This window comes from Mus caroli, unplaced genomic scaffold, assembly GCF_978045245.1.
Source record: "Mus caroli unplaced genomic scaffold, Mus_caroli_1 scaffold_11, whole genome shotgun sequence".
In the NCBI taxonomy this organism is placed as follows: Eukaryota; Metazoa; Chordata; class Mammalia; order Rodentia; family Muridae; genus Mus; species Mus caroli.
Genome location: NW_028227266.1, coordinates 53,531,769 through 53,558,284, shown reverse-complemented (window position 1 = coordinate 53,558,284; position 26,516 = coordinate 53,531,769). Strand labels below are relative to the sequence as shown.

Here is a 26,516-nt window from a genome sequence, read left to right as displayed (position 1 = left end):
ACATTCAGTATTCAGATTTGCTTTGAGGCCAAAGAAATACACACACACACACACACACAATTTAAAGACAAGTATGGTGCCATACCCCTGTAGTGCCATACTCTCACTTAGGAGACAGAGGCAGATTCAAGATTCAGATACTCAAGGCAAATTCAGGATGCATAGAGCTAGGTTAGCCGTGTCACAGAGCAAGAGCAAGACCCTGTTTCAGGAAACCAAACTGAAAAAGAAAAAAAAAATGTTAACAACTTGGAAATAGTTCTCCCCACCACAGAGAACAGGAGTATATGTTCCATTCCTTTGTGTGTGTTGTTGAGGCAGGGTCTCCATGTCTTGTTTTGGAGGCTTGAAGCTTGAGATGTAGACCAGGCTGACCTTCAGGGTCTGCTGTTGGCCTTGAACTGTAGCAGTTATCCAGCTTCTACCCCTTCAGTGCTGTGATTACAGGTGTGTTTCACCAGCCCAGCCCACTTCCTAAGGTGATATCATTGTAGAGCTACATTGGAGAAACCGTGTCACAAAAATGAATGAATGAATTGATGAATGGTAGCAGGAAGTCTTTATTAAGTAATGGCCTGGTTTTAGAAATCTGGGGAGAGAACAGCTTGGTAAATGCTTGGAGGTCAGAGTCTGGGTTCCTTTCTGTAGCTCCACTTATTTTTATTGATTAAAGTATATGACATAGATAATCGCAGTGGTCTTTTACAGCTCCCAAATTTTATAGATAAGTAAAATATTACATATTTTGATTTGGATCCATTAAGAACTTGGCTGATAACAATTTGGTGGTCAAAATAAACTTTCTGTGTGACTTTCTAAGTTGAAAAGCTTCGTAATAGACTTGATTATGTATCTTAGTATTCTAAGTATCTTAAGCCGTATACTCAAGCATTTCAATATGAGTTAACCACATAAGTAGATTTGGCAAAGTATACAAGGTCATATTTGACTTTCTGTTATTTTAGGTATACTAAAATTATATTTATCCAAATGGAAAAAATTATGAATTAGTATAGAATCAAATTAGGTAAAGAAAAATCATTTCATTGGAAAGTAATTAAATCATATTTTGAAGACAGTTTTTAAGGGAAAATTTGTTTCAGGTCCTATATATACTGTGTAACTGAATCTACAGCTAAAATAATAATAAAAAAGGTCTAGGGCAAATTTTCTTTTCTTGTTTATATTTAATTTTTCAACCTGTATACCAACATATGTAATATTTTTAATACCCACATTAAAAGTAAAAACAAAATAAGTAAAACCCATAAAGCTGTGACCTAGCATGATGGTGTCACCCTAGCAATTTGGAAGGTGGTAGCAGGGGCATCGTGAATTCATGACCAGCTTTCAGCATTTTGTAAATCAGCTGGTTGTGAAGAGAATGCCTATTTCCAAGGCCTCTTGGAATAAAAAGTCGGCTGTTTGGAAGAGAAGTGGGGAATTTATATGAATTTAAGGGTTTGTAGAACCTGTGACCCTTATAAACACTAGGTCCATCTACTAAGTCATGAAGTGGCTTTGCTTCTAGACATTTTCCTGTAATGATTATTTGGGACCAGATACTGACTTTATTGATTGTTAACAAAAAAGTATCAGCTAGTTTTCAATGTAGGCCTCACAAATTAAATAAGCATCATTAATACTAAAGATAGCAGTAACTTCAGAGTCTTGCCACCTCTGTGGGCCAGTCTCATCTGACCTCATCATGTTCCAGGGATTTTTCTCTCTGGTTGGTGTATTGTTTGCTGTAGTTTCTGCTGACTGATGGCTCCACTTGAAGCATATTATGGTACTGTAACCTCATTTAGTCATACATATAGGAGAAAAAGTGTTGACTTTAGAATCAAGGACTTAGGTTAAGAAACCTATCGTTTGAGAGTAGAGAAGGGTTGGTGGTGGTGGATGAATGGGGAGAGGGTAGCCAAAGGGTATGAAGTTTCCTCTGAATATCTAATTCCAGAATGATAATGGTGACTGTAATTAATATTAGGTTAGATATTTGAACTGTGTTGAGAGTACATTATTAAAAAATCTTTTTCAGTGCTAGGAATCAAGCCTAGAGCTTTGCACATGTAGGCTTGAGTTATTCCTCTGGCCCCAAGAGAGTAAATCATAAGTATTCCATTTCTGAAGAAAAAAAAGGGAAAACATGATGCTATGAGGCAATAAGTGTGCTAGCCAGCTGGTTATGGTAAGCAGTATACAGTAGTATGTATACCAAGGTGTTTCCACATAAATAACTTATTTTTCAAAAATACCTTAACAAAGCTAGGAATAAAAAGCCTGCCTTTTACTAGGTGGCTATAACTTCAGATAGCTCTGTAACCTGCCTAAGTCTGCTTTCTCTCTCTCTCTCTCGCTCTTTTTAAAAGATTTATTTGTTATATGTAAGTACACTGTAGCTGTCTTCAGACACTCCAGAAGAGGGCGTCGGATCTCGTTATGGATGGTTGTGAGCCACCATGTGGTTGCTGGGATTTGAACTTAGGATCTTCGGAAGAGCAGTTGGTGCTCTTACTTACTGAGCCATCTCACCAGCCACCCTGCTTTCTCTTATACAATGGGAATAGTTTCTTTCTTGTAGAGTTATTGTAAGTCAGTAAAATAAAATAATAATCAACAGCATGAGTGCTGGTGTGTCACCAACAACACACTTGTGTGATTGGCGTACAGTCTTGAATCCTGGTCACCCTTGAAGCAGTCTCAGTACATGGTGTTAACCTGATGGGAAAATCATAGATGGGACAGAATTTTAGCTCTAAAGTGGACTGAGTCTAACTTCCATTCATGTAACATGTAGTTGAGCCACAACCCTGCTTGACAGTTTGGTTGGAGGACCAAAGAGCTGCTTGAGAAAAGAGCTACAGAGAGTTGTCTCTGCATTTTTGGAGCCTCTTCCAAAAAGAAGTCTTAAACACAACTTGGCAGACAGAAGAAATAGTTTGGCTTTTTTAAATGAACAGCAGAAGGATGAAATATAGCAACGTTGATGTGTAGGAGGCTTGCAATAATTAGAAAATATGGTTTAGTTAACCTATTCCTCAAAGATACATTTGTTATATGCTGAGATAAATTCATTTCTAGCCTCACCTGGCATGTAGCCTGTTTTCTGTTTCTCTGCAACAGTTGCTGCTTAGCCTCTGCCTGTTGAGTAAAGAGCTGAGAAATAAATGCCCTGCTCCAAAGCTCCTGTCTCAGGCAGCATGGGGATTTTGTTTTTGAGTGCATTGACTGTCTGCACTTATTTCATGAGAACTACTTGTATAGTGTGGGGGTGGGGGTGGGGGGGTGTTTTTGTTTTTGTTTTTTTTGCTTTGGCGAAATGTAGTTTTTCATGTTCCTTCCTCCAACTCTCTAGAGAGGGAGATTGTTGGTAAAAAAAGAAATTTAAAACTTGATTAAATTTTTAGAGTAAAAACAATACTGTGTTAGTTTTCTGTTCTGAATGCTTTAGATATAACCAGTCTTGCTCATATCCATATTTCAGATAAACAAAAAAGTAAATGTTTAAATATCTTCATTCTCCATTGTTTAAAGTAAGGCAGATCTGAAGTTGCTTCGTGCAGAACCCTGTCCCAGTTCCAGAAAACAAAACAAAACAAAACAAAAAAGGAATTCATGAGTTCATGTTATAAACTAATTTAATTTCAGTGTCATTCATATGCGAGCATACACACACACACACACACACACACACACCCCACATATTGTGTTAAGGATTTGCATCAGAGTTCATTCCAGCTTCCTTGCAACACCATTTTGGAATTTAGACAAAAATTCTAACTCAACTGGCTAATATGTTTGTAGCCATTCCTTTAGCTAAATCCCACATGCTGTGATATACTCTGCCCTTTTTTGTGTGTTTTATTTCAGGTATTTTTTAAAATTTTCATGTCAGTTTTTTGATACTTTAGGTCCTTATTTTGAGGGCACAAGTTTTTAAGGATAGAGTATACTTCCTGTAGTAAGCCAGTAGAATTTTTATCCATCTTTGGTTTTCCCACAGTGGTCCATGTCACTAGAATTCCAGTGTATATTTGCTGATTGGTTGATTGGGACTCTTGTTGGCTCTCTCTCTGCTGCTCTGCTACATGACTGGCCTTACTTTTTGGAACCAAATAACAGCCATCAATTCTGTCTCTAGACCACACCCCATCTCCTAACAGAGCTTGTGAAAAGCTCCTCCTTAGTTTGTTCTGTTATTATTTTGGATTTTGTAAGGAATGTGGTTAGTCTAAATTGAGATTCTATTATTAAAATTAGTCTCAGCTGTTTCTTTTAACCATAACACAACTGACTAAAAATTTTAAAACATGTGGCTTACAAGGTATCTATATTGAGTATCTCTGTTTTAGGCTTAATAGTGTTAGGCTACAGTCAGTGTTGTAAGTAGAAGACAGCTTTCCCTTTAGCCTCTGCTCTCAGCTTCTCTGGAGAAGCAGGGCTCAGATTACATCCCTGAGAGTTCCAGCTTGAGATCTGAATCAGTGATATTAATGCTTCCTACAGAAGCCAAACCTGACTGATCATTGAACTCATCAGGCCTTAGATTTCTGTGGAAGTACTAAGTGAGGCCTCCTTCACTTGGCCTTACATGTATTGAAGTTAGAATTATAAAAGTTGTGGGTTGCTTTGAAGGACTAAGAAAGTAGGGTCAGATAGACTGCAAAAGGGTAAAACACTGTCGAGTCCCCTCCACCCCATCTGTTTCCTGCTCCTAAAGGCCTTTATACTTCTCAGTGGCCAATCAAGAACTGAGAGTTGATACAAGAGACCAGAACTGTCATACTTTTTTTGCCCCTTCCCTTTATTATGAGTTTGCTTAAGCTAGACTGTATGCTTCTTGAGGACAAGGGCAAAGAACTTGTAAGCTTTATATTATTTGTAAGGTTCAACAACAACATCAATAGGAAAACCAGCCAACCAAGCTGGGGAGATTGCTGAGTTGTAATGTGCTTGCTATGCAATCATGAGGACTTGATTTCAAGCCCCAGTGTTCATGTAAAGACCCCATGGGATACTTCCTTTAAGTTGTTGGTCAGAGGAATGCACCACCCTACACACAAACAGTTCAAGCTATTATCACTGTTCTTGCTTACCCACCAGAACTTGATGGTATAACCCTGATGTGGAAAATGTGACATACTTGGGTCGCAGAACATGGAGAAATCAAGGTAGTACTAATCTGGAAGCGTCCTCCCTACTGGCTAGCTTTTATAATGTCAGAGGGTGCTCTACAGGTTGACAGGAGAAAAATCATCAGCAGTCTTATCTAGAGAGCTATCCTATTGATTGGCCTGGCAAGATATGCATAGTGGTACAGTAGCGTCATGAATATCATGGACTGAGGGGAGGGGGTAATCAACCACTTTAAGACCCACTCCATAGGACATAGCTCGTGCCCTGATACTGTAATCTGGGTCAAGAACCCATGGGAGGTCATAGGCCCTGGAGGAAAATCTCCTACTATTACTACTGAATGGATGTCGTATCTACTTGTTTCTAAATACACCTTTATACTCATAGATTAGTACCTCTCTCAACCCTCATCAGAAAAACTTTTTGCAATGCATAATGGTTAAGACAGAGACACATAACAGCGCCAAATGCAGAGAATAAATGACGGTGGATATCTGTGCCATACCTCCTCCCCTCAGGGCTCAGGGAACATTTAAAGGGGGTCAGAAGGATTTCAAGAGGCAGAGATCGGGGAAGACTGCTGCCAGTGTCTTCTGGATATGATAGGGTTGTTCTTGTGAATTCACAGTGGCTGTGGTTTCTTGCACAAGATCTGGACAAAACCAAGCCACTCAGGATTTTGGCATGGATAAGAGGGGTTCCCACATGTACCCGAGGAGCTATTGGTAGTTGGTGACTTTTCTTCAAAGATGGTCTGAGAGGCTACCCAGGCTCCAGTAAGTAGATGGTCCTGTAAGGCAGCACTAATTCGACTTATTGTGGTTTTTAGAAAAGGAGAGCATGTGGGAGAGTGGGGAGAATGTGATCAAAATACATTCTGTGATTATATAAGATACCCAAGGAATAAATTTAAAATATATGTGTAATACAAAATAAGCCATATGAAGTGTTTCATACCTGTAGTGCCAGTGCTGAGAAGGCAGAGATAGGTGACACTGAGGCTTACTGTCCAAGTTGAAATTTAGTTCAAGGTTCAGTGAAAGAACTTGGCTCAAAAAATAAAGGGGAAGAGGATTGAAGACGACTCACAGTATGGACCTCTGTCCTGAGGCTATACACATATAAAGTAGAAAGGACAAAAAACCCAGCTAACCATCACCATTGAACTTTTTCCTGATCTGGTACATGTACATGTTTTATTATTTGTATCACAGAGATTTTGGGCAGCCTCCCTTCATTCAACCCCTTTGAAAAATAAAAAGTATCCTTTCCTCAAGTTCCTGTGCTGCCATCTGTTGGAAAGTTATTGTAATAAAAGTGGACATTAATAGTGACTGGCATAAATGGTGCCTTTCTCCAGAGTTGCTCAATGTACAACCTGTTTAACTGTACAAAGTAGTCCTAAGGCCATCTTAGAGTACTCTACCCAGATCCACCAGTGAAATTAGGAATTTAAAGTTTGAACAGATTTCAGACTGTGAGAGACTGTGTGCCTTGGAAAACTAGATACTTGGCTAAAGACTGAACCCTCAACTCTCAATAATCTTAAGAAGTAAGGACTGTTACAATCCCAGTTTTAAGACAAGCAAGTGACAGGGGCACAGAGAAGTTAAGTGACTGATTTGGATCTGAACAGTCTCAGGAGCTGGGGTTAGTAGCCCCAGCATGCTTTTCTGTGCTTGTCTGTAAGCAGCATCTGAGACTTGATGTTTAGCCTTCCATCAAGAATCTCAGACCTTGGGTTCTTTGGATGGAGCTGTAGGTGTAGGGTTTTTGTTTTGTTTTTTAGTTTAGCATGTGGGTAGTATTAGAGCTTGCTTTGGGAGAAGGCTTATTGGTGCCATCTCTCTCCCATATCACTTGGTCCTTCTCCTATCCCATAGCTTTACAACTTCTCAACATAGTAACCAGCCCATACTGCTAACAACCATGTGATTGAGTGTTTTTCTGTTGCTGCTCTTTTTCCAACTGTCCGTCCTCCCCTCCCTCCCTCACTCCTTCCTTCCCCTTTTCCTCCTCTCTTCTTAGGTTTACTGAAGCCCCTGGGATTAGCTTCAAGGTGCCCCTTCCTCCTCCCAGGGTGTTTCTGTCTCTAACCCCACCTCTTTTTGAACCTTAATTGCTGTTCTCCCTCCAACATCTTCTCTCATTTTCTCTCCCAGTTATTTTACTGATTTAGAAGGAAAGTGCCTCAGGGCAGGGATTGCCTTGTGTTGTGAAGCAGTTGGTATCTGAAGTGCTCCATAAATTAGCATCTGTAGAGTTTTGTACATACTAATTAGTATTATTGAAACACAGAAAAATGCTTTCTGGAGCCTGAGGAAGCATCCTTGGATATTAGTCTAATTGCCTGAACATGTTTTTCAAGAGGAAGAAGAAAGCATCTCTTCCTGCCTGAGAGCCACAGGACTCAGTACAGCAGCCTGAAGCCCCAGCTCCTCCTGAGCTCTTATTTCAGTGTTTTTGTTTTTATTCAGAGGACCAGGTTTCAAGACAACAAAATGAAGTCCCATTCATTGGTCATGTGAATCCATTAGGTTGTTGATCATAGAGGAGTCATTTCGTAACCTGAAGTACCTGCCTTGAGTTGGCTTTAGCCAAAATTCTGTTGTCTCCTTAGTATATGTATGGTAAAAGGCAGTGGGATTCATTTATGGAGGCAGAAGTTGAAAGTAGACTTATGGTATGCTTGTATTTACTGCCAGAATGAACTAACATTTTTATTAGCATTTCATGATATAAATGGAGCTTTTAAGACATGTTGAATTTTAATTTGTATGTCAAAAAGAGTCATTTATAGGACTATTGATCCAATGCTTGCTTTGAGAGTCTACATAGAAGTGTGATCAGGAAGAGTGACTAGTGAGACACTTTCTGTCTGAATAATTTGCTTTAACATCATTACGTCAGCTGGGTGTGGTAACACATGCTGCAATCCAGCTGTGCAAGTACTGGTATATTCAGGACAGAACATGTGTTAGCTGTTCACCTTCATTTTCTATAGTAGACTTGTCATCTCCAAATCAAAATCTTTAAGGCAAATTGCTTTTGCTGTCTGCAGGCTTAAGGAAAGGAGGTATGCCTCCTGTGTCACTTTGACAGTACTTTTTTTTTTTTTTTTTTACAACTGATAGTAATGGTCTCTTCAAAAGAATAACTTGAGGAAAGACTAGTATAGCTGTCTCAGGAAACAAGCTCAGCTCCTTTTAACCTGACTAACTCACTAGAGACATGACTGCTTCCAAATTACATGGAGGCACCATGCTGCTTTGGAAGCTCTTGGGCACTTTAGGCTGTTAAAAAGAAGGCTCATGCCAGGCGTGGTGGCACACGCCTTTAATCCCAGCACTGGGGAGGCAGAGGCAGGCGGATTTCTGAGTTCGAGGCCAGCCTGGTCCACAAAGTGAGTGCCAGGACAGCCAGGGCTATACAGAGAAACCCTGTCTCGAAAAACCAAAAAAAAAAAGGCTCATGGTTATGCTAACAACATGCTAGAGGGGCTGCAGCAGAGCTGAAGATCTCTCTGCATATGGTGTTCAGTTCTGATTACTCTTCAGAGTATCCTGGGGTTCCTGGAGAGAAAATGACCTATGCATGTCCATCTATGCCTAGGCATTATGAAGTAAAACACTGATGTACTGAGTTCCTCCTGTGTCCCAGCTGAATGGTCTTTGATATAGTGAGCAGCTGTTGGATTTGATCATAAGCAATAGAAAAACAAGGGAGATCACCTGACTCTGCCAGTGGCTTTGAAGTGTTTGCCTTGTAATAAAGTGAGTATGTTACTCACCCCAAAGTGGTGACATTCTGGTTACGTGGTCAGTACCACTCCCACCCAAGCCAGGGCATGCCAGGTTATAGGTGGGAAAAGGTTGTCAGTTGAAGTTTTAATTATACTTAGTAGACAAAATAGAGCAGCTAAGCTCTAGTAATTAAGTGCTTGTTAAATCACTCTTCCAAGATGATAGTTTAATTTTCAAAGATTGGTACTTTAAAAAAAATTTAGATAAGGGGATAGAACAGGAGTTGGCTATGATTTTCTTGTAATTATTGGGAGCAGAGGGTCAGGAAGATGTGCAAATGCCATCATTACTCAGAAACTCTCATGTGGGGGCCTTTGTGTTGTGTTCTGGAAAGCCCCACCCAGTGCTTTTAAGAAGTTTGTTGTGAGCCTATACATGCCCATCCATCCACCCATCTGTCTGAACACAGGCATACTTAGAACCTCTTGACACTAATTTGTATTTCTGGCCTTTATAGATAGGAAGTTTAATAAGTATTTCCTAATTACTATTCTCACAAATATCCTTTTATGAGAAGGCAAACAAGCAAAAAAAAACTATTTTAATACATTTGAATGTGTGTTTATATGTTACTATACAATGTGTTCATGCTGAAATTTGGGTAGCTACACCATATGTGAGTTGCGTAGTAATACCCAAGTAAGTGCCATAGGTGCTAGCATGAAACTGGGATGGTTGCTGTGAGATGCTGAGCAGTGTTTGAGGCACTGTAAGTGCTCTCAGTATATGGATACATTGCGTTTTTATACCACCACCATTATAGGAACTCACTAGAAAAAGAGAACCACAGAACAAAAAATTGGAGAAAAAAGAAGCATGATTTAAGTGGTGCCTGCTGGGTAATTCATTTCTCATATCTTTTGCATAAGACTTAAATTGCTAATAATATATACTTTATAAACTATTATATGGCTGGGGATGTAGCACATTGATGGTAGAATGCTAACCTAGCATGCACAAAGCTATATTGAACAAAGATTCAGTTGCAGCATTTCATAAACCAGGTGTGATGCATGCCTATAATACCAGCACTTGGGAAGCAGAGACAAGAGGATCGGAATTTCAAGGTCGTCTTCAGCTAGATAGTGAGTTTGAGACAGCCTGGGATAACTAAGACTCTGCCTCAGCAGTGTTATACAATATAAATGTATATTAATAATACGGTCTCTTGTTTCAGGAGCTTTATATTGCTGTTGGAATATCTGGAGCCATTCAACATTTAGCTGGGATGAAGGACAGCAAGGTAATTCTGTGCTATAATTAGGGTGCTAAGAGGAAAAGCTTTCACATTTCTATATACATGTAATCAATGTGTGTACTTGAACACTTCACATTAACATAGAAATTGAGAGACTGAAGTTGCTATCTCCTGCCTTAAGTGTACTGTTAGGGTGAAGGGCAGCTCATCACAAGGCACAGCTGAACCTAAGCTTCGATTACTATGTGTTGGGCCCTGGCTGCCTGTGCCTCAGTTTCTTTGTTTGCCAAATGCGGGTGTTAGGTGATGATCATTAGTGCCCATTTCAGTTCTGACACACTGTGGTAGAAGATGTGAGACTTAAGCAACTTAATAAGGTTCTGATCCCTGATTCTCTTGTCTGCTTTACTTGGTGCCCTATCAGAACCACCCTCTTCTGGGTTATTAGCCATGTGTGACTGACACATTTTGTGTTAGGGCAGCGATTCTCAACCTGTGGGTGGAGACCCCTTTGGGGACTGCATATGAGATATTTACATTATGAACATATAACAGTAGAAAAATTACAGTGATGAAGTGACAGCGAAAATAATCTTGTGATTGGGGTCACCACAACATGAGGAACTGTATTAAAGAGTTGCAGTGTTAGGGAGGTTGAGAACCACTGGGTTAGAATATCAGGCCATCTTTATACCTTTGTAATTGTTGATGGTGCACTGTGTAGTCAAACACTTGATTTTTAACTCACTACTTGGACTATATTTGGTAATCATCTGTAATAACTCTGAAATATATTTCAGACTATGGCATATTAACTCATGCATAACAATGTACAGTTTGAATTATGAACTTACCTCTCATGAAGACAGAGATGGATCTGAAACCCTGCATTTATCCATTCAGATGGAAGCTGGATATAAAAGATGATAAAACTTTTAACAGGCTTAAGTTATAACTTGAAGAAATACATGAACTGTCTCTTTGTAGCTTCTAAATGAATTGGTTCAGATCCAGTCAGATTTCACAGTTGGATGGCAGGTTTCTTTACTGAGCTCTGCAAACAGCAGTGCCACTGGGGGAAATGTGGCTTACACACTGACATGCACGCACATGCACACACCAAACCTCTTCAATACCAGAAGCCTTAAAATATGTTTTTAGCTAGAATAATTCTCACGTGTCTAGAATACTGGACACATATAAAGGACTACATGTGCCAAGAAGACCCTGGTAAATAGTCGCCTCACCTGGCAACAGGACTAGTTGCTGAGGGAAATCAAACAGATAGTGTATGTCTAAGCAAGCTAGGAACAGCTGAACTGTGGAGACCAGAGCTGAGGAATAATTTGTGACAATAATGGTGACATCTCTTCACTCAGTCAACAGATACACAATTAAATGATTAAAGGAATAAAAGTTCATCTAGCAGATGTGACAGCACATACTTTCAGTCTCACCACCAGGCTAAGGCAGGGAAATCAAGTCAGGTTAGCCAGGTCTATAGCCTTTGACTCAAAAAAAAAAAAAAAGTAGAAAAAGAAAATAATTCAACTATTATTATGTCTTTCTTATGTGGGAGCCAATGATTTCTGTTGGTAATTTTGATTAAATTCTAAAATAGAATATTAGAATGGCTTAAATCTGATGATTGCATTGTCTATAAGCTAAAGTTTTAATTAGCATTATAGTATAACATGAGATTTGATTATTGTAGCAAATTAGTCAATATACTGAACTATATACATAGTGATAGTTCAGTAGGGACGTTGAATACAATGTGTCCATTTAAAATAGGAGATTTACAATAGCTTGAATTTACAAGAGGCTATTGAGAGCAAATAAGGTTTTATCATAGCAATTTTATAGTTGATAATCTAAGAATACTTTTTCAGTAATCCAGAAAAATATACGCGTCCACTCTTTTTAATATCATTGTTGGTTCCATATCAGGAGCCCATTGTTATGTGCTCTTTCTTTTAAAATAACTTTTATGTAGTAGGATGAAAAGCTTTCAGGTTATTAAACTGTCAGAAGTTTGACTAGGTGACCTCCAAGAGAATCGTTAACATTCATCAGTTAAATAAATCTTCTAGCTGTGAATCAAGGTACACATTCCCAGAAGAGAAGCACCTCAATGAAAACTGGAGCCTGTGAGGCAGTGCATTTGTCCTTACAAGTTTGGATTTAAGACTCATATGTGAAACCCGTGTATTGTCTCTGGGCTAGACATCATCAAGGCTACACTGAGCTCCAATCTCAGTTATTCTGACATGCTCTACTGTCCGTTTTAGGAGCCCTATTAGGGGAAGTAGACATGTTCTGAGGCCTTTATTTTGGGTCAGACTACATCAAAATAATACCAGTGTGTTTCTCAAGATACAGTGATAGGTAGTTAGAGATTTCATTTTGCCTCTAGAGAACTGAATTATAATCTACTATTCATTAAAATAATACTACATATGAGTCACAACTCTAACTTTACTTATTGCAGTAGTGTTCAAACCAACTATGGGAAATACCAAACCATTTCCTCTATTCTGTAAGTAACCAACACAACCTTTCATAGTTAAGAATGCACCTGTAGGAGGTAAGGCTAATCTTCAGTAGTTTTCACAAGAAACCCAGTCACTTGTTTGTTTTATTGCATGTATTTGCCACATACATGAGGACTTTAATTTTTTTAAGTTCTCCTTCAATATCAGGTTGACAATATAAATAGCTTATATTCTCAGAACAGACCCAGGATGATTTTAGAATAATAAATGGAATATAATATATAGCAAACAAAAGTTGACAAACACTATGATTTGGGGTATAGATTTGTTATTATTTTATCTAAAAATCAACCTTTTTTCCCTTTTCTTAAGTCAAGAAAGAATTTCAAGAAGATAATAATTTTAAACTCTTTACTCTGAGATAGCCTAAGTGGTAGATATTTTACTATAATACAACCCAAAAACTTCTAATACATATGATACACACACACACACACACACACAATGTTGGCATAGAACTTCCAAGTTAGTCTTGATGGCTATTTAAATAATATTAGTATATTGTAACAGGGAGGTTAAAACAGAACCACCAAACGCTATGGTATGTTTTCTTGATGAAAGTCCAACTCTGTATTTTCATTTCACAGACAATTGTGGCTATTAACAAAGATCCAGAAGCTCCAATCTTCCAGGTGGCAGACTATGGAATAGTTGCAGATTTATTTAAGGTAAGCTAGTCTTAAGAGGGATTGACATTATCAACATTGTCATCCAGTGGATTTTCTCAAGGATGAAAGGAAAGACAAAAATATGTGCTGTGTGTCTGTGTACATGCTGTTAATATATTTTATAATTATATCCTAATTAAGATGTAATCTCCCTAACAGCTTTGTGATATTACTTACTATACAACATAGCTTCTTTCAGAGAAATCTAGATTGTAAAATATCCACAGGGCTTTTAGCATTTCACATACTAAATCAGCATCGTATAAAGTCACACCATACGTAGAACCTAGGACCACATTTGGCAGATACATTAAAGAAATGACCATCAAGCTCTTCATTCAGGGATTGTTGAGGCCTTTTCAGGGGAGGAGTTGGCACCCAAGTCTAGTATAACTGTCTCAGCAAGAATATTTTGTTTACTGATTTTGAAAGTTAAAGTCTTTCTCATGTGATGGTTTTAAGGAAAACATGTTTTCACCCTATTTTAAACACATCATTTGTAAATGTTCTTACCTACTATGTATGTGTTTGCCACGAGAAAAACTACTTTAGTCATAGAAACTTATTTAGCAAATGAGAGTTGATGATCACCTAAAATGTAGTTGGCCACATTTAAAGGTACATAGCTCATTCTTGGCCCAGCCTGCTCTTATTGCCCTGACCTGTCTGCAGAGTCACTCATACGGAAGTTGACACTGAAAGTAGTATTCAGCTCTAGGAGAAATAGATTTGTTGGAAGAGGAATCCCTGACATGGAACTTCCTTGAGGGAATGCAAGGCACATTGGAAAGACTGCAGCCTGAAAATAGAGACGGCACAGTTCCCAGCAAGAGGACTAACTGGGGCCAGTGAAGAATGGATGTAGACCCTTCAACTTCTCAGTAACTCTCCTGTTGGCGTATACTGCATGGAAAAATAAGGAGTCTGCTTTCTCATTCAACATAGGCCATCCTTCCATCAGCACCTAGGCCTTGTCTTGGGAAGAATAGAACCTTATTTCAGTGATGCTGAGGTTCTGTGTGTGTAGGTCAGCTGCTCCTTTCTGACCTGGGTGTGTAAGTTTAGCCATGGAGATGTCTTGATGAGAGAAGAAGCTGGTGAGAAAAGAAGGAAGAGGGATGTATACGTGCGTGCATGTGTGTTTATGGATTAAAGTCTGAATCTTACAAATGCTAGGCAACTGTTCTACGACTGAGCTATACTCCCAGTCCTGCAAAAGAAAATGTCGTCTCTTTGCAGCTTATCCCTCTATAAGTTTTGAATTAGGACACAAAGTGGAGTTACTATGTTGTACCAAGGGCTTTAGTTCAGATTCTGTCCTGTCTTGAGACTAGATTATCTCAGCCAAATCAATCTTGCTGAATGCTCCCTTCATCATGAGTATTGTAATTATTATGCTGCCCACCTTAAAGAAGGGAGTAAAAATTGCAATTATACTATATCTCCTGCAATCTGCAATAAATATTAGCCTGTTTGTATTTTCTTCTGTTCAGATATATAGTAACTGTTCAAAAGTAATTGGTAAATATTATAAAAGGTATTAGAATGACCTGACCTTTTTAATATAATAGTTTTAATAATATAAAAAGTTTCCATACTGAAAAGTTTACCCTTTTTAAAATGTAGCATTCAGAGCTGAGAGATGGCTCAGCACATACTGCTTATGTGAAGGGTCTGAGTTTGGTGCCCAACATTAATATCAGGTAGCTTACAACCCTTGGAACTCCAGCTCTCTTTCTGGCCTGTGTGAGCCCCTGCATTCACACACACAGACCTCCACAGACATGCAATTTAGATAGTTTTTAGTATCTTTAAAATGTATACAGAGAAACCCTGTCTCGAAAAACCAAAAAAAAAAAAGTATAATTAGAGCCAGCAAGATGCCTTAACAGGTAAAGGCACTTGCCGCCATACCCGACAAGCTGATCTCTAGGGCTCAGATGGTAGAACACGTGTTATTTTTGCCCCACAAAGTTGTCATCACTGCATACATAATCATGTATGCGCATGCGTCCACATACTTATAATCGAATAAATGTAGATAAAATACAGAATACACTGGTAGTCTATTCATGCTGCTGTAATACTAACCTAATGTTAATATAGTTGCATCCCACTGCAGAGAAGCTCTGCACCCACAAACTCTGTGCGGTACACTCCCCAGATCTACCTCTAGTCCACAGATTTGCCCATCCTGGCCTTGTTGTACAACTGAAATTATTAATATTGTGATCTTTCTGGCTGTTTTCCCTGAGCTTATGGTTCAGGCTTCAGCTGTGCCATGGCACATTTCAGTATTCATTTCTTTCTCCTGACAAACAGTGTCTCTCTGAAATAAGCTGCATGTTTGTCTGTTTAGTTGTTTGCACTTTTTTGTTATTGTGAATAGTGACACTATGAGCACCAACGTATAGATTTCTATACAGACAGGAGTATTTATTACTTTGGAGTTCTTTTCTCAGTTAGGGTTAATGTAAAAGTCTGTCTGTCTGCTCTCACGGCAGCTGTGCCAGCTCACATTCCCACTGGAAGGAGGGGGCTCCGAGTCTTCTGTAATGCACTAGGATGTCACTGCTTGTCTTTCTGATTATACAGGTCTTTGTGGATGTCAAGAGGCATCTTATGGTTTTGATTTGTATTTTTCTGATAGCTGATGATTTGACTATCTTTTTGTTTTCTTATCAGCCATTTACATATTTTCTCTGTAGAAATGACTCTTGTGTTTTTAATTTTTTTGCCTTTTTGTTCTTGAATTATAAGCAATATTGGTACTAGAACTGTAAGGTGATCAGGAGTGATTTCCAGTGTGGTCTAATTTTTTTAAAAATATGTTTTAGTAATTTCAGCTACAATTTTTTCATGAACTTTATTAATGAAGAAAATGTATAGGCTGCATATAGTAATCACTTATTTTAAAATAACCATTTTTAAAATTTCTTTATTGGCGATTTTCTTTACTCACATTTCAAATGTTATCCCCTTTCCCATGCACTTGTTGGCATCCACAATAGTGTCTGGGTTTGGTGACTGTATGTGGGATGGATCCCCAGGTGGGGCAGTCTTTGGATGGCCGGCTCCACATTTCCTTCTTCATATTTTTTCCAGTGAGTATTTTGTTCCCCCTTCTAAGAAGAACCAAAGCATCCACACTTTGGTCTTCCTTCTTCTTGAGCTTCATTGGTCTATGAATTGAGGTATTCCCAGCTTTTGGGCTAATATCCACTTATCAGTGATTGTATACCATGTGTGTTCTTTTGTGATTGGGTTACCTCACTCAGGGTGGTATTTTCTAGTTCCATCCATTTGCCTAAGAATTTCATGAATTCATTGTTTTTAATAGCTGAGTAGTACTCCATTGTGTAAATGTACCACATTATCTGTATCCAGTCCTCTGTTGAGGGACAGCTGAGTTCTTTCCAGTGTGGTGTCATTCTGAGGCACCTTTTCACTTTCATGAGAGTATAAACATTTTAAATTTTGATTAAGTCACTAGTTCTTTTTTTTTTTTTTTTGCTTGTTTGTTTTGTTTTTTTAAATCTTTGTTGCCTATGCTTTAAGTGGTATACCTAAGAAAACTTTCTCCTAATATATTGGGCTTCAATTATATGTTCATATCCCTGCTCTTATTTTCTTTACATGTACATAGAGCAGAATTGCCTGGTCTTAGTAATTCCTTCTTAGCTTTTTAAAGACCTTCTACGCTGCTTTCACAGAGAATGACTGTTTCACATTCTTACTAGCAATGGCTAAGGCTTTTCCCACAACCTCACCAACACTTACTGTTTTCTGTTCTTTTAATTGGAGCCATCTTAGGGATGAAGTAGTGCCTCAGTTGTAGTTTTAATTTGTATTTCATCAGTAACTACTTAAGGAGATGTAAGCACATCATACTTACTGAACATTTCTATTCAAGTCCCTTTTTTTCTTCCTTTCTTTCTTTCTCTCCTTTTTTCGGTGCTAGAGGTGGAAACCAGGGCTTCATGCATTTTAGGCAAGTGCTCCACTTGGATACTGAGCCATATCCAAAGTCTTTGGTTAGGTTGTTTGTCTTTTTGTTGGCTTGTAGGAGTTCTTTGCATCTCAATACAAAGCCCTTATCAAATATGTGATTTCCAAATATTTCTTCCCACTGAATAAAGTTTTGTTGTTTTGGCTTGGTTCAGTTTGGTTTGGTTTGATTGGTTGGTTTTTGAGGCAGTGTCTTATTTTGTTGTCCTGGCTGACCTGCAACTCACTATGTAGATCAGGCTGGGCACAGAGATCTGCCTGCCTCTGCCTCTCCAAGTGCTGCAATAAAAGACAGTATCACTATGTCCAACTTTATTTTAACTTTTTGATAATATCAAATATACAAGTGTTCTTAATTTTGGTGAAATCTAGTCTGTTTAATATCTCCTTTCATTACTTGGTATTTTGTTATTCTATCTGAGAGTCGATGGCCAACCTAAAGTAATGAAGATTTACTCTTAGGTTTTGTTCTAACAGCTTCATGGTTATAGTCATTTGTTTTGAGTACATTTTTGTATATGGTGTGTGATAGGGACCCACCTTCATTTTTTTCCATGTGGATATCTGTTTGTTCTGTTCTGTGTATTGAAGAGACCATAGTGTCCCCGTGGGTGGACTTGATATGCCCTGTCTTCCCACTACAACCACTGTACTCCCTGCTCCGTCTTGAACCTGCAGTATTTACTTCTGTTGGCTCCTTTCTCTCCCTTCTTCCCTGCCCCCTCCTCAACCAAACTTTGTTTCTCTTCTAGGATGATGTCCTGAATTTTCCTTTGCTACATCAGTCTCTTCTTTCTTAAGAATTCCTGAATTTGTAGCAAGTAACGAGGTTGTCTTATTCTCCTACATTCTGGTATAAGATGACCACATTTAGAGTATTATCTCTACTAATAGAATTACTCAACAAACTCAATATGCAGTTGGTTGACTTTTTAGAATATCCATGGAGCTGAACAGCCATCACTTAATCCAGTACATTTCAGCACACTGAAGATAAATCACTTACCCAGAAACTTCTCCACTCTCCCAAGTCTAAGGGGACCATGTTCATCAGATGTTTATGGCAGTAAACTGCCTTTTTAAATTCAAGTCTTCTTTGATGTGCCTTTCCTAAGAAGAGCTAGTTACCTCTGCAATATCTAAAGGAAAATACAGATAATCCAGGTCTTTCAGCCTTTACCCTTAGCATTTTCCCCTAAAGGATTATATAGAACCCTTGTAAAGTCTGTTGTTGGTTTAAATTGTTTTAACACTAATAAATGATGGCAAGAGAAAATCCCCATGACTCTGTTGGGAAGTTTGGAGAGGGGCTATTCTGGAGGGTAGTTTTGTTTTGTTATAAGTGTTTGACCTCCTGGGGAAAGATGTTGTGCTATGGCATATTTTTCATGAAACACGCTGGTCCCACATGAGGCTCTGGGAGCATGTTAACCCTGTGACTGGCATGAGCTCATGGTCCTTCCACTGAGGAAAGCCAGGGGAAGTGGTGCCAGCACTTAGTGCTGCCCTGAGCGAATGCCTGCTGGCTCCATGGTAAACACAGGCCTTTTAATAGGCTGGAGACAAAGTGACATTCGGAAGAAACAACATGTAGACAATTTCCTTAATAAATTTTGTAGGAACACATTATTTCCACCTGGTGGAAATGTAGCTCTCTTAAATAATTGAGAGGCTGCATTCATCAGTGTAACGGTCAACGAAGATCTCTGTGAGCTAAGGCAGCCCACAGCCCTTTGCAGGACTGGGTAATTGATATTTTACACAAGTGGCCCAGCTAGTGCTCAGAATGTGTGTGTCATCTCACAGTCCCACTCTCTGCTCTTGGCTGTCCAAGCAGTGAGAGAACATCAGATTCTAGCTGCAGCTACTGTCCTGACCTGGATTCTAATGAAAAGCAATGACACTGCATATTCAGTTCATTTGAATGTGCCACCTGATAGTAACACATGTTGAGAAAGCCAACGAAATGTTGTGAAGTGTGCAGTGCAAGAATGAGGGAGAGGTGCTGGAGGCGGTGGCAGTTGTGAATAGTGACACTGCAGACTTGAAGGGAAGTGAGATGCACAGGGGAGGAAGAAAGGAAGGATGCTGGGGATACAGAGATAAGAAAGAAGGAAGGATGCTGGGGATACAGAGGAAAGAAAGAAGGATGCTGGGGATACAGAGGTAAGAAGGTCTCACTGCTCTGAGCCCTGGAGAGAAAAACAGTTCCTGCTAAGTATTTCCAGTGATGTCTGGGCAGAAGTTTGCTCTAGCCCCTGACAGCCCATGTTCCTCATGCTCTCCTCACAGAGGGTTTGCCATCTGTGTAGAGGAGAGAGCAAGTGAGCAGGGAATGTGTGTGCCTGGATGGCACTTGTTGCTGAGCAGAGACCTGCCACGATTTTACCCTATGGCCTCCCCAGAGCTAATTGTCCTATCTCAGGGAGGCCCTATCAAGAAGCTTAACTACTGTTTTGGTTTTTTGTTTGTTTTGCAGGTGGTTCCTGAAATGACAGAAATACTGAAGAAAAAATAAGTCAATCACATCATAAGGAAACTGTCGAAAGTATTCAGCTGAAATCATAGAAATTCATAATCTGAAGAAAGAAATTATGCTAACAGCAGCTAAAATGCCTTTTGATGAATCAATTATTATATTCCTTTTTAATTTTTTGTGGTTCCAAACAATTATTTTTTGACATTTTCTAATTCTGAAATAAAAAACATAATAAAGTTTTGTCATCCTTTAAGATTACTATCAGAAACATGCCTAACTTCTTAATAAAAGAACAAATTGAAGAAAGAGAATAAAATCCAGTTCTAGGCAGGTGTGGTGGCAGTCACCTTTAATTCTAGTACCCTGGAGGCAAATGGATCTTTGCAAACTCTAAACTAACCTAGTTTACATAGCAAGTTCCTGGACAAACAGAATCTCATAGTTAGGTCTGTCTCGGGTCTCATCACCATCATTACCATCGTCGTCACCATCACCACTATCACCGTCACTTATCTCTTTACGGGTCTTATGGGTGTTGTTTATTTTAGGCAAGATTGTAAGCATGGAAATCTTCATAGCCTGGTCACCCTAATATAATTGTTGAATGCCATATCCCAAAAGGTAGGGGCTGGCTTGTCAAAGTCAGAGCTGCAGAAGCTTGACCTCAAAGTGTGAATGTTCCAGAAACAGTCTATTCTTCAGAAAAACAGCCAGGGTGAGGAAGAAAACCTGACTTGAGCTTGACCATGCTGGAAGTATTTGGCTGGTTTAAGTTAAATTTCAGTTGTCCGTTTTAGGGGTTTGTCAGTTTATAGAACTCTGTGCCTGCAGAGTATGGGGAATAGAGAGGGAGGGACAACTATGAGACAGTATTACTTCTTATGCAGACAGTTTGGTACTACTATGGATATTTAAAATTCACCTCAGAAAATGCTCTGTCCTTCCCTTTACTCTCCTGGTAGTTCGCTCTGTGTGGAAAAAAGCAACTGGGGTCCTGCATTCTCCACACACATGGTCCTCTCTTGCACATACAAGTCAGGATGAGTGCAGGTCTGAGAGAGGCAGGTGAGGCCACAGCCAGGCCTGCAGGAGGCCATGGGCAGGGAGTCATCTGCAAAGTAGAATCAGAAGTACCGCCAACTGGAAACATATCTTCAGAAGCTGAGGTGGTGCCCTGGATTGAGTATGCAGCACCACAAGGAAAGAGAGAGGGAGTGAGCAGTGAGGCAAAGGGTACTGGGACCTTTAGGCCCCATGCGGACAGCCTGGCCTTTTTGACTAATTTGCCTAATTGAGCCTATTTTGACTTGGAGTCACTTGCTACAAAGCACTTTCAGGAGCTGTGGCATTTCAGCCTTTTTGTGAGGTAAGAGGACAGTAGTTCTTCACAAGTCATGGGATCCTAGAATGCCAGAGCTGTAGGGTCTCGCTGTGCCTCTGGTTGCCCCAGTTGTAGTGAGGCACGGAGGAGACTTGAATTACCTGTGCATACATGGCTTCAGTCACCTCATGAAAGTGATTACTGTATCTTTCTGTCTTTGAAGTGCTTTTTAAGGGCTTCTCCATTTACCTTCTATCCCTGCTGCAGGGGTCTGAGCAATGACAGATGGGATGGCTTGTAGGGGCACCCCCATTGAGATAAGCTTATCAGAGAACATCCCAGGTAACACCTTTCCTCTGAGTTGAACTGACTATCCTTTCTCCCACTTGATTCCATCTGACAGAGCTGCCCTCTCCTAGCTCCAAGAACCAGCATTTACTAGATGCTGCTGGTTGTCATCACCATAGAATTTAGCTTAGCCAAGTCTCTTAGCAGGCTGGTAAGTGCTGAGAAATGTCCATTTTGATCTCCAGATGTCATTGAGTATACAAACTTAGGTGGTCCAGCCAACTCTATACATAGTGTTCAGTGTGTGTGTGTGTGTGTGTGTGTGTGTGTACCCATATGACCTGCAGCACAGTCAACTTGTTTACACATATCCCATAGATGTGTGGTTGATACATTGTGGCATGGTACTACCACACAGTAGGAAATTGGCAGCAACATGGCAGTCTTACAGGACCGCTGTCACTTAGGTAGGTGTTCTGCTATATCATACTTGCTGTGCATATAGCCAGGCACTGACTAAGTAAGCACTTGCTACTTCTCCAGCCTCCATAGTGATCCATAAATTATAATCTGCTTTGGTTGGTTTACAGCAATAATTACAACCTCTGGGAGGTTGTGTGACTTCTCCAAATCCAAACAGCTAAACCAGAGCCCAGATTGGAACCTGGGCAGTCCGGCTTCAGAATGGTTATGTCACTAGAAATCTGGTTCTCCCTCAACTCAAGGAACAGGGAGACCAGGCCTACACAATCATCAGCCTCGGACAAAGAACACTAAGTGATTCCTGCCACCAGTAAGGCATTGTGGTAGAAAGGAGAGGCAGTGTTCTGGTATGGTTGCCTCCGGAAGGATTCATGGAACTGAAAGTCCCTTTGAGTGCCAACATGGAGCGTACTTCCAAAAGTCTGTCGTGTAGGCTAGGAAGGTGGTTCAGTGCTGCATAGTCATAGAGATCTGAGTCTGTAACTAGTATCTTATAAAAGGTCTCAGCACCACTGGGGAGCTAGGCATGGGTACATCTATGGGGCCTGCTAGCTAGCTAGTTTACAAGATCAATAAGAGACTCTGCCTCAAAATATAAAGTGGAAAAGGACTGAGAGGAAGACAACCAAGGACAGTTGCTTGCCTCCATAGCACACACATCTGTTCGCACATACAAATATGTACATATAAAAATCGAGCTGTGGAGATGAAAGTGAAACTTAATCCAAGAAGTCTGGTTCAAGGTATCCCTCTCATTTCCACTTTTTTGGAAACTGAACTATCAATTCCTATGGCTCTTTGCTCCGGCTCTATGGCCTCTGGCAACCGTGGAGGAGGGTGAGGGCACTGTGCCTACTACCCATGTGTGCTTCCATCCCAGGTTGGGTTAGCTGCCCATGGTTCCTGGAAATCTGGCAGCCTTTTTCCCTTGTAGGACAGCCCCATCCTTCACACAGCCCAAGGCCCAGTGGTGACAGTGCTCCCAGCATACGTGCATGTGTTCAGCAATGCCTCAGGGAACATTTTGCAGTGTTTGATGACTCAGCAGTTGTGATGTGTGGGAGCCGCAACCTAGAGTAGCTTTAGCTTTGCCTGTCAGAGAGGACATTGCTCTAATCTTTGAGTCATGGGCTGTTGAAGGCATAGTTGGTCCCTGCCCTCATGAATTTTACTCAAATAGAAGAGAGGAGATGCAAAAGCAGAGAGCAAATACTTGGCAGTGTCATTAGATATTCCCCTGTGGGCCAGACCTGGCCATTCTTCCTGGGCTGGAGGCTTCCCATTAGCATATAGGGTGGAAGAGGAAACTGAACTCAGAGTTCCTGTGGATACTTGAGGCAGTGAGAGGCAGAGATGTGGAGTTTGGGAAGTGTGGGCTAAGGGAAGCCAGTTTGTAGGGGTCATTGATGAGTTTAGGCCTTTTCCCTCCTAATTCACTGTTTCTCAAACTTGGCTGTCATGCTGGTTCCATGAAAGTATACCACAGAGGGACAGTCAGTCGATGGAGATGTGCCTGTGTTACGTCATTACATATCCTCTGCTAAAGCTTTCCTGTCCATGCCCTTTGTTTTTAGACAATGCCAGCAGATGCCCAAGAGAATGAACAAGGAGCTAAACCTGCCCATCCATAGCTTTTGTTTTGTCTTAGGGGCATATAAGGTTATTTTGTTGAATACTTTTTAAGAATCCTCTCTGCTAGTTGGTGGCTATTATTTGAATGTTTTATAATTAATTGTCGGCATATTGGGCAGAGATGGTGGTTTAGCCAATAAAATGCTTCCTACGTAAGCATGGGAGCCAAAGTATGTATGTAAAATCCTGCCTGGCAGGTGTGGGGGTCACCTATGAGAGAGAGGCTGGATCTTAGCACTGGCTAACTAGTAGCTAAACTAGCTAGAATTGAGTTTACTGAGAGACCTTGCCTCAATAAGTAAAATGCCATTAGAGAAGACTCCCAGATTTCAACTTCGGCTGTTCACATGCAAGTACACTCTCCACTCATACACATAGGCATACACACACACACACACACAATCAAAATGAAAAAAATGTCTGCCTATTGAGTGTTCTACAAAGAGTTGCATGACCTGAGGCCCTGCCACCTGAGCAGGTCTTGGTAATGGAGAGCCACTGAGTTTTTGTGGAAGGCCCATGACCTGTCTAGAGGACTAGCCAGACCTGGTGGTGTATTCCCGATAACAGAGGGAGGACAAGATGGAAGCCATTTGGACGTGGTTACAGGAGTCCTCTGGCTTCATGCCCTGAATGGGTTTAGCTGAAAATGTTCTGGTTACAAAATGGGTCCCTGGAGATGCTGTAAATGGGTCCAGTGCTGTGGGTGAGGCTGGGGGAGAGAAAGCTTTTCCTTCCAGGATAGGGAAGAGGGGAGCCCGGTTGCCGCCAGAGCCTGGGCGTGTCTGCGCAGCCTGGAGGTCTGGAAACCCCAGCCGTAAATGCACCTTATGTTCTCATTCTGAAAGGAATGCTCAGTATGGCTGTGTTTCATGCTGCCTCTGACTAGGGGGTTTGTTTGGGTGGACATAAAAGTGAGCTGGAGAAAGCTGGAAACCCAGAGAACCTGACTGTGCCAGATGGATATAGTTAGCTGGAGGCTCTTGACTGATAATCCTGTAAAAGGAGTATATAAGGGGATATACTGTCAGGATTTTGTGTAACCCTAGTTTGGGGGAACTCTGGAGACTGAGTGAAGAAGACTTGCTGATAACCTTGGCTTTTAAAATGCTGGGTGCACACCACCCTGCAAGTGGGTAGGAGAGTGATTCAGGAAATCAGATGCCCAGGAATTTGCCCCAGGTCACATAGCAAGTAGGAGAACTGGAACGTAAAGCAGAAATTTTGGCATATGGCTTACTAAGACTTGATCACATACTGGATGATACTAAGTAGTCATCTCACTGCTGCTGCCCTCTGTGCGGAGCACAGGGCAGAGATAACAGCCAGAGGTGTGAGTATTGACATACCGGACCACACTGGACTCTGGCTTGGAGGTACATAGTCTTTCCACTGTCCCAGCTTCCTTCACAGCACAGCTCCTCCAGGACTCTTGTCCTCTCCATATGCTGCTTCCTCACCTGCCCCCCTCCCCAGCTTCTCTAGGACTCTTCTCCCTGTGCTTCAGAACTCCAAGTTTGTCATCAGTAGCAAGAGGCTCTGAGGTGGCCTCTGAAGGAGGCTGGTACTTGCTTTCCATGTCGTCCAGTCTAGTAGGACAGGGGCCCTGGAGGTTTGGTCTGCTGGGCATCCCCTCCATTACCTCCCACAACTAGTCACATGACCCAGGTAGTCAGGGCAGATGCTGATTCCCTCTGGTTCTCTAGAAGTTTCTGCTGTTATCCCTGTTTTGGGCCACCTGAGGACATCTAGGCTGGGCACCCAGACCCTAGTTGAAAGGTGCCTATTTATTTTTTCCTCTTCTCTTAATTTTTTGAATAATAACTATTGTTATTATTATAAAATATAAAATTTTATCGTTATTATTAATTATTTGAGACACTGCTTTACTCTATAGCCCAGGCTGGCCTAAAACTCAATATATAGCTCACACTCATGGCTATCCTCTGCCTCATCTAGAGCACCAGGATGACAGCATGACCCACCATGCCTGGTTTCCTTCTCCATTTAGACTTCATGTTCATCATCTGCAAGATAGTGGCTTGACCCTGGTGCTCACTATGTTTTAACCTTTGAATGTGTATACAGAGCTCACACTGCGTGTGTAAAGACCATATATTTTTTGAGAGTTTTGTATGCCCAAGATGCTGAGCTGAGACTCTTAGATGCATAGTCTCATTAAAGTCTCAAGAATCGGGGTTGGGGATTTAGCTCAGTGGTAGAGCACTTGCCTAGCAAGCACAAGGACCTGGGTTCAGTCCTCAGCTCTGAAGAAAAAAAAAAAGTCTCACGAATCCCCATACTACAGATGAGAAGACAAAAGCTGACAGAGTTGACAAGTTCTTGGGGATTGAAGATTAGTAGTAACTTTAGACAATCAAGGGCCTTACCCTGAGACCCAGCAGGGTGGTCTGGAGTAAAGGAAAGATGTGGCAGCTAGCTGGGCTCAGAGGGCGTGGCTGAAAGAGAAAGGGGTACATTCGGAGCAGAAGACCAAGCATGAACAAACACAGGCATTCCCAATGCTGATGCTCGTTCCTGCCGCCTCTTCTGGGTTGCTGTTTCTCTGTGCTTTGCTCAGGACCCGGGGCATTTTATGTCACAGCATGGCACCAGTCTGCTTTCTCCTATGGCACTGTCCCAACCAGGATCCACAGTCCATGCCTTTTCTTTTAGCAGTGTAGGTGGAGGTGGGTCCTCCCAGTTATAAGGCCTAATTGATGTTAGGGAGGCTCCTGGAGTGTGAGGTGAAAGGCGTGTTGTAAATCTTGGGCACGGGGCTCTGCCACAGTCATCACGTTGTTTAATGTCCTGGCTGACCTCCTGGGTAGTCAATTTCATTTGGTTGCTCAGGGCGAGTAGGCAGCCTGCTCTCCTAAGCTGAGACTCTGTATGAAATTATGTCAGCGCTGTGTCCTTGGTAGCTGGTAATAAATTAG

General features: G+C 40.8%; 1 protein-coding gene across 1 annotated transcript in view; it reads left to right on the top strand.

The window, feature by feature from the left end:
- Etfa (electron transfer flavoprotein subunit alpha) overlaps positions 1-20,111 on the top strand; it is a 61,574-nt gene extending 41,463 nt beyond the window's left edge. Inside the window, exons 10-12 of the mRNA XM_021171712.3 lie at positions 10,123-10,188; positions 13,286-13,366; positions 19,854-20,111. Of these exons, the coding sequence (XP_021027371.1) occupies positions 10,123-10,188; positions 13,286-13,366; positions 19,854-19,892 (186 nt within the window). The 3' untranslated portion in view covers positions 19,893-20,111. The remainder of the gene's footprint in view (positions 1-10,122; positions 10,189-13,285; positions 13,367-19,853) is intronic.
- Positions 20,112-26,516: the final 6,405 nt, after the last annotated feature.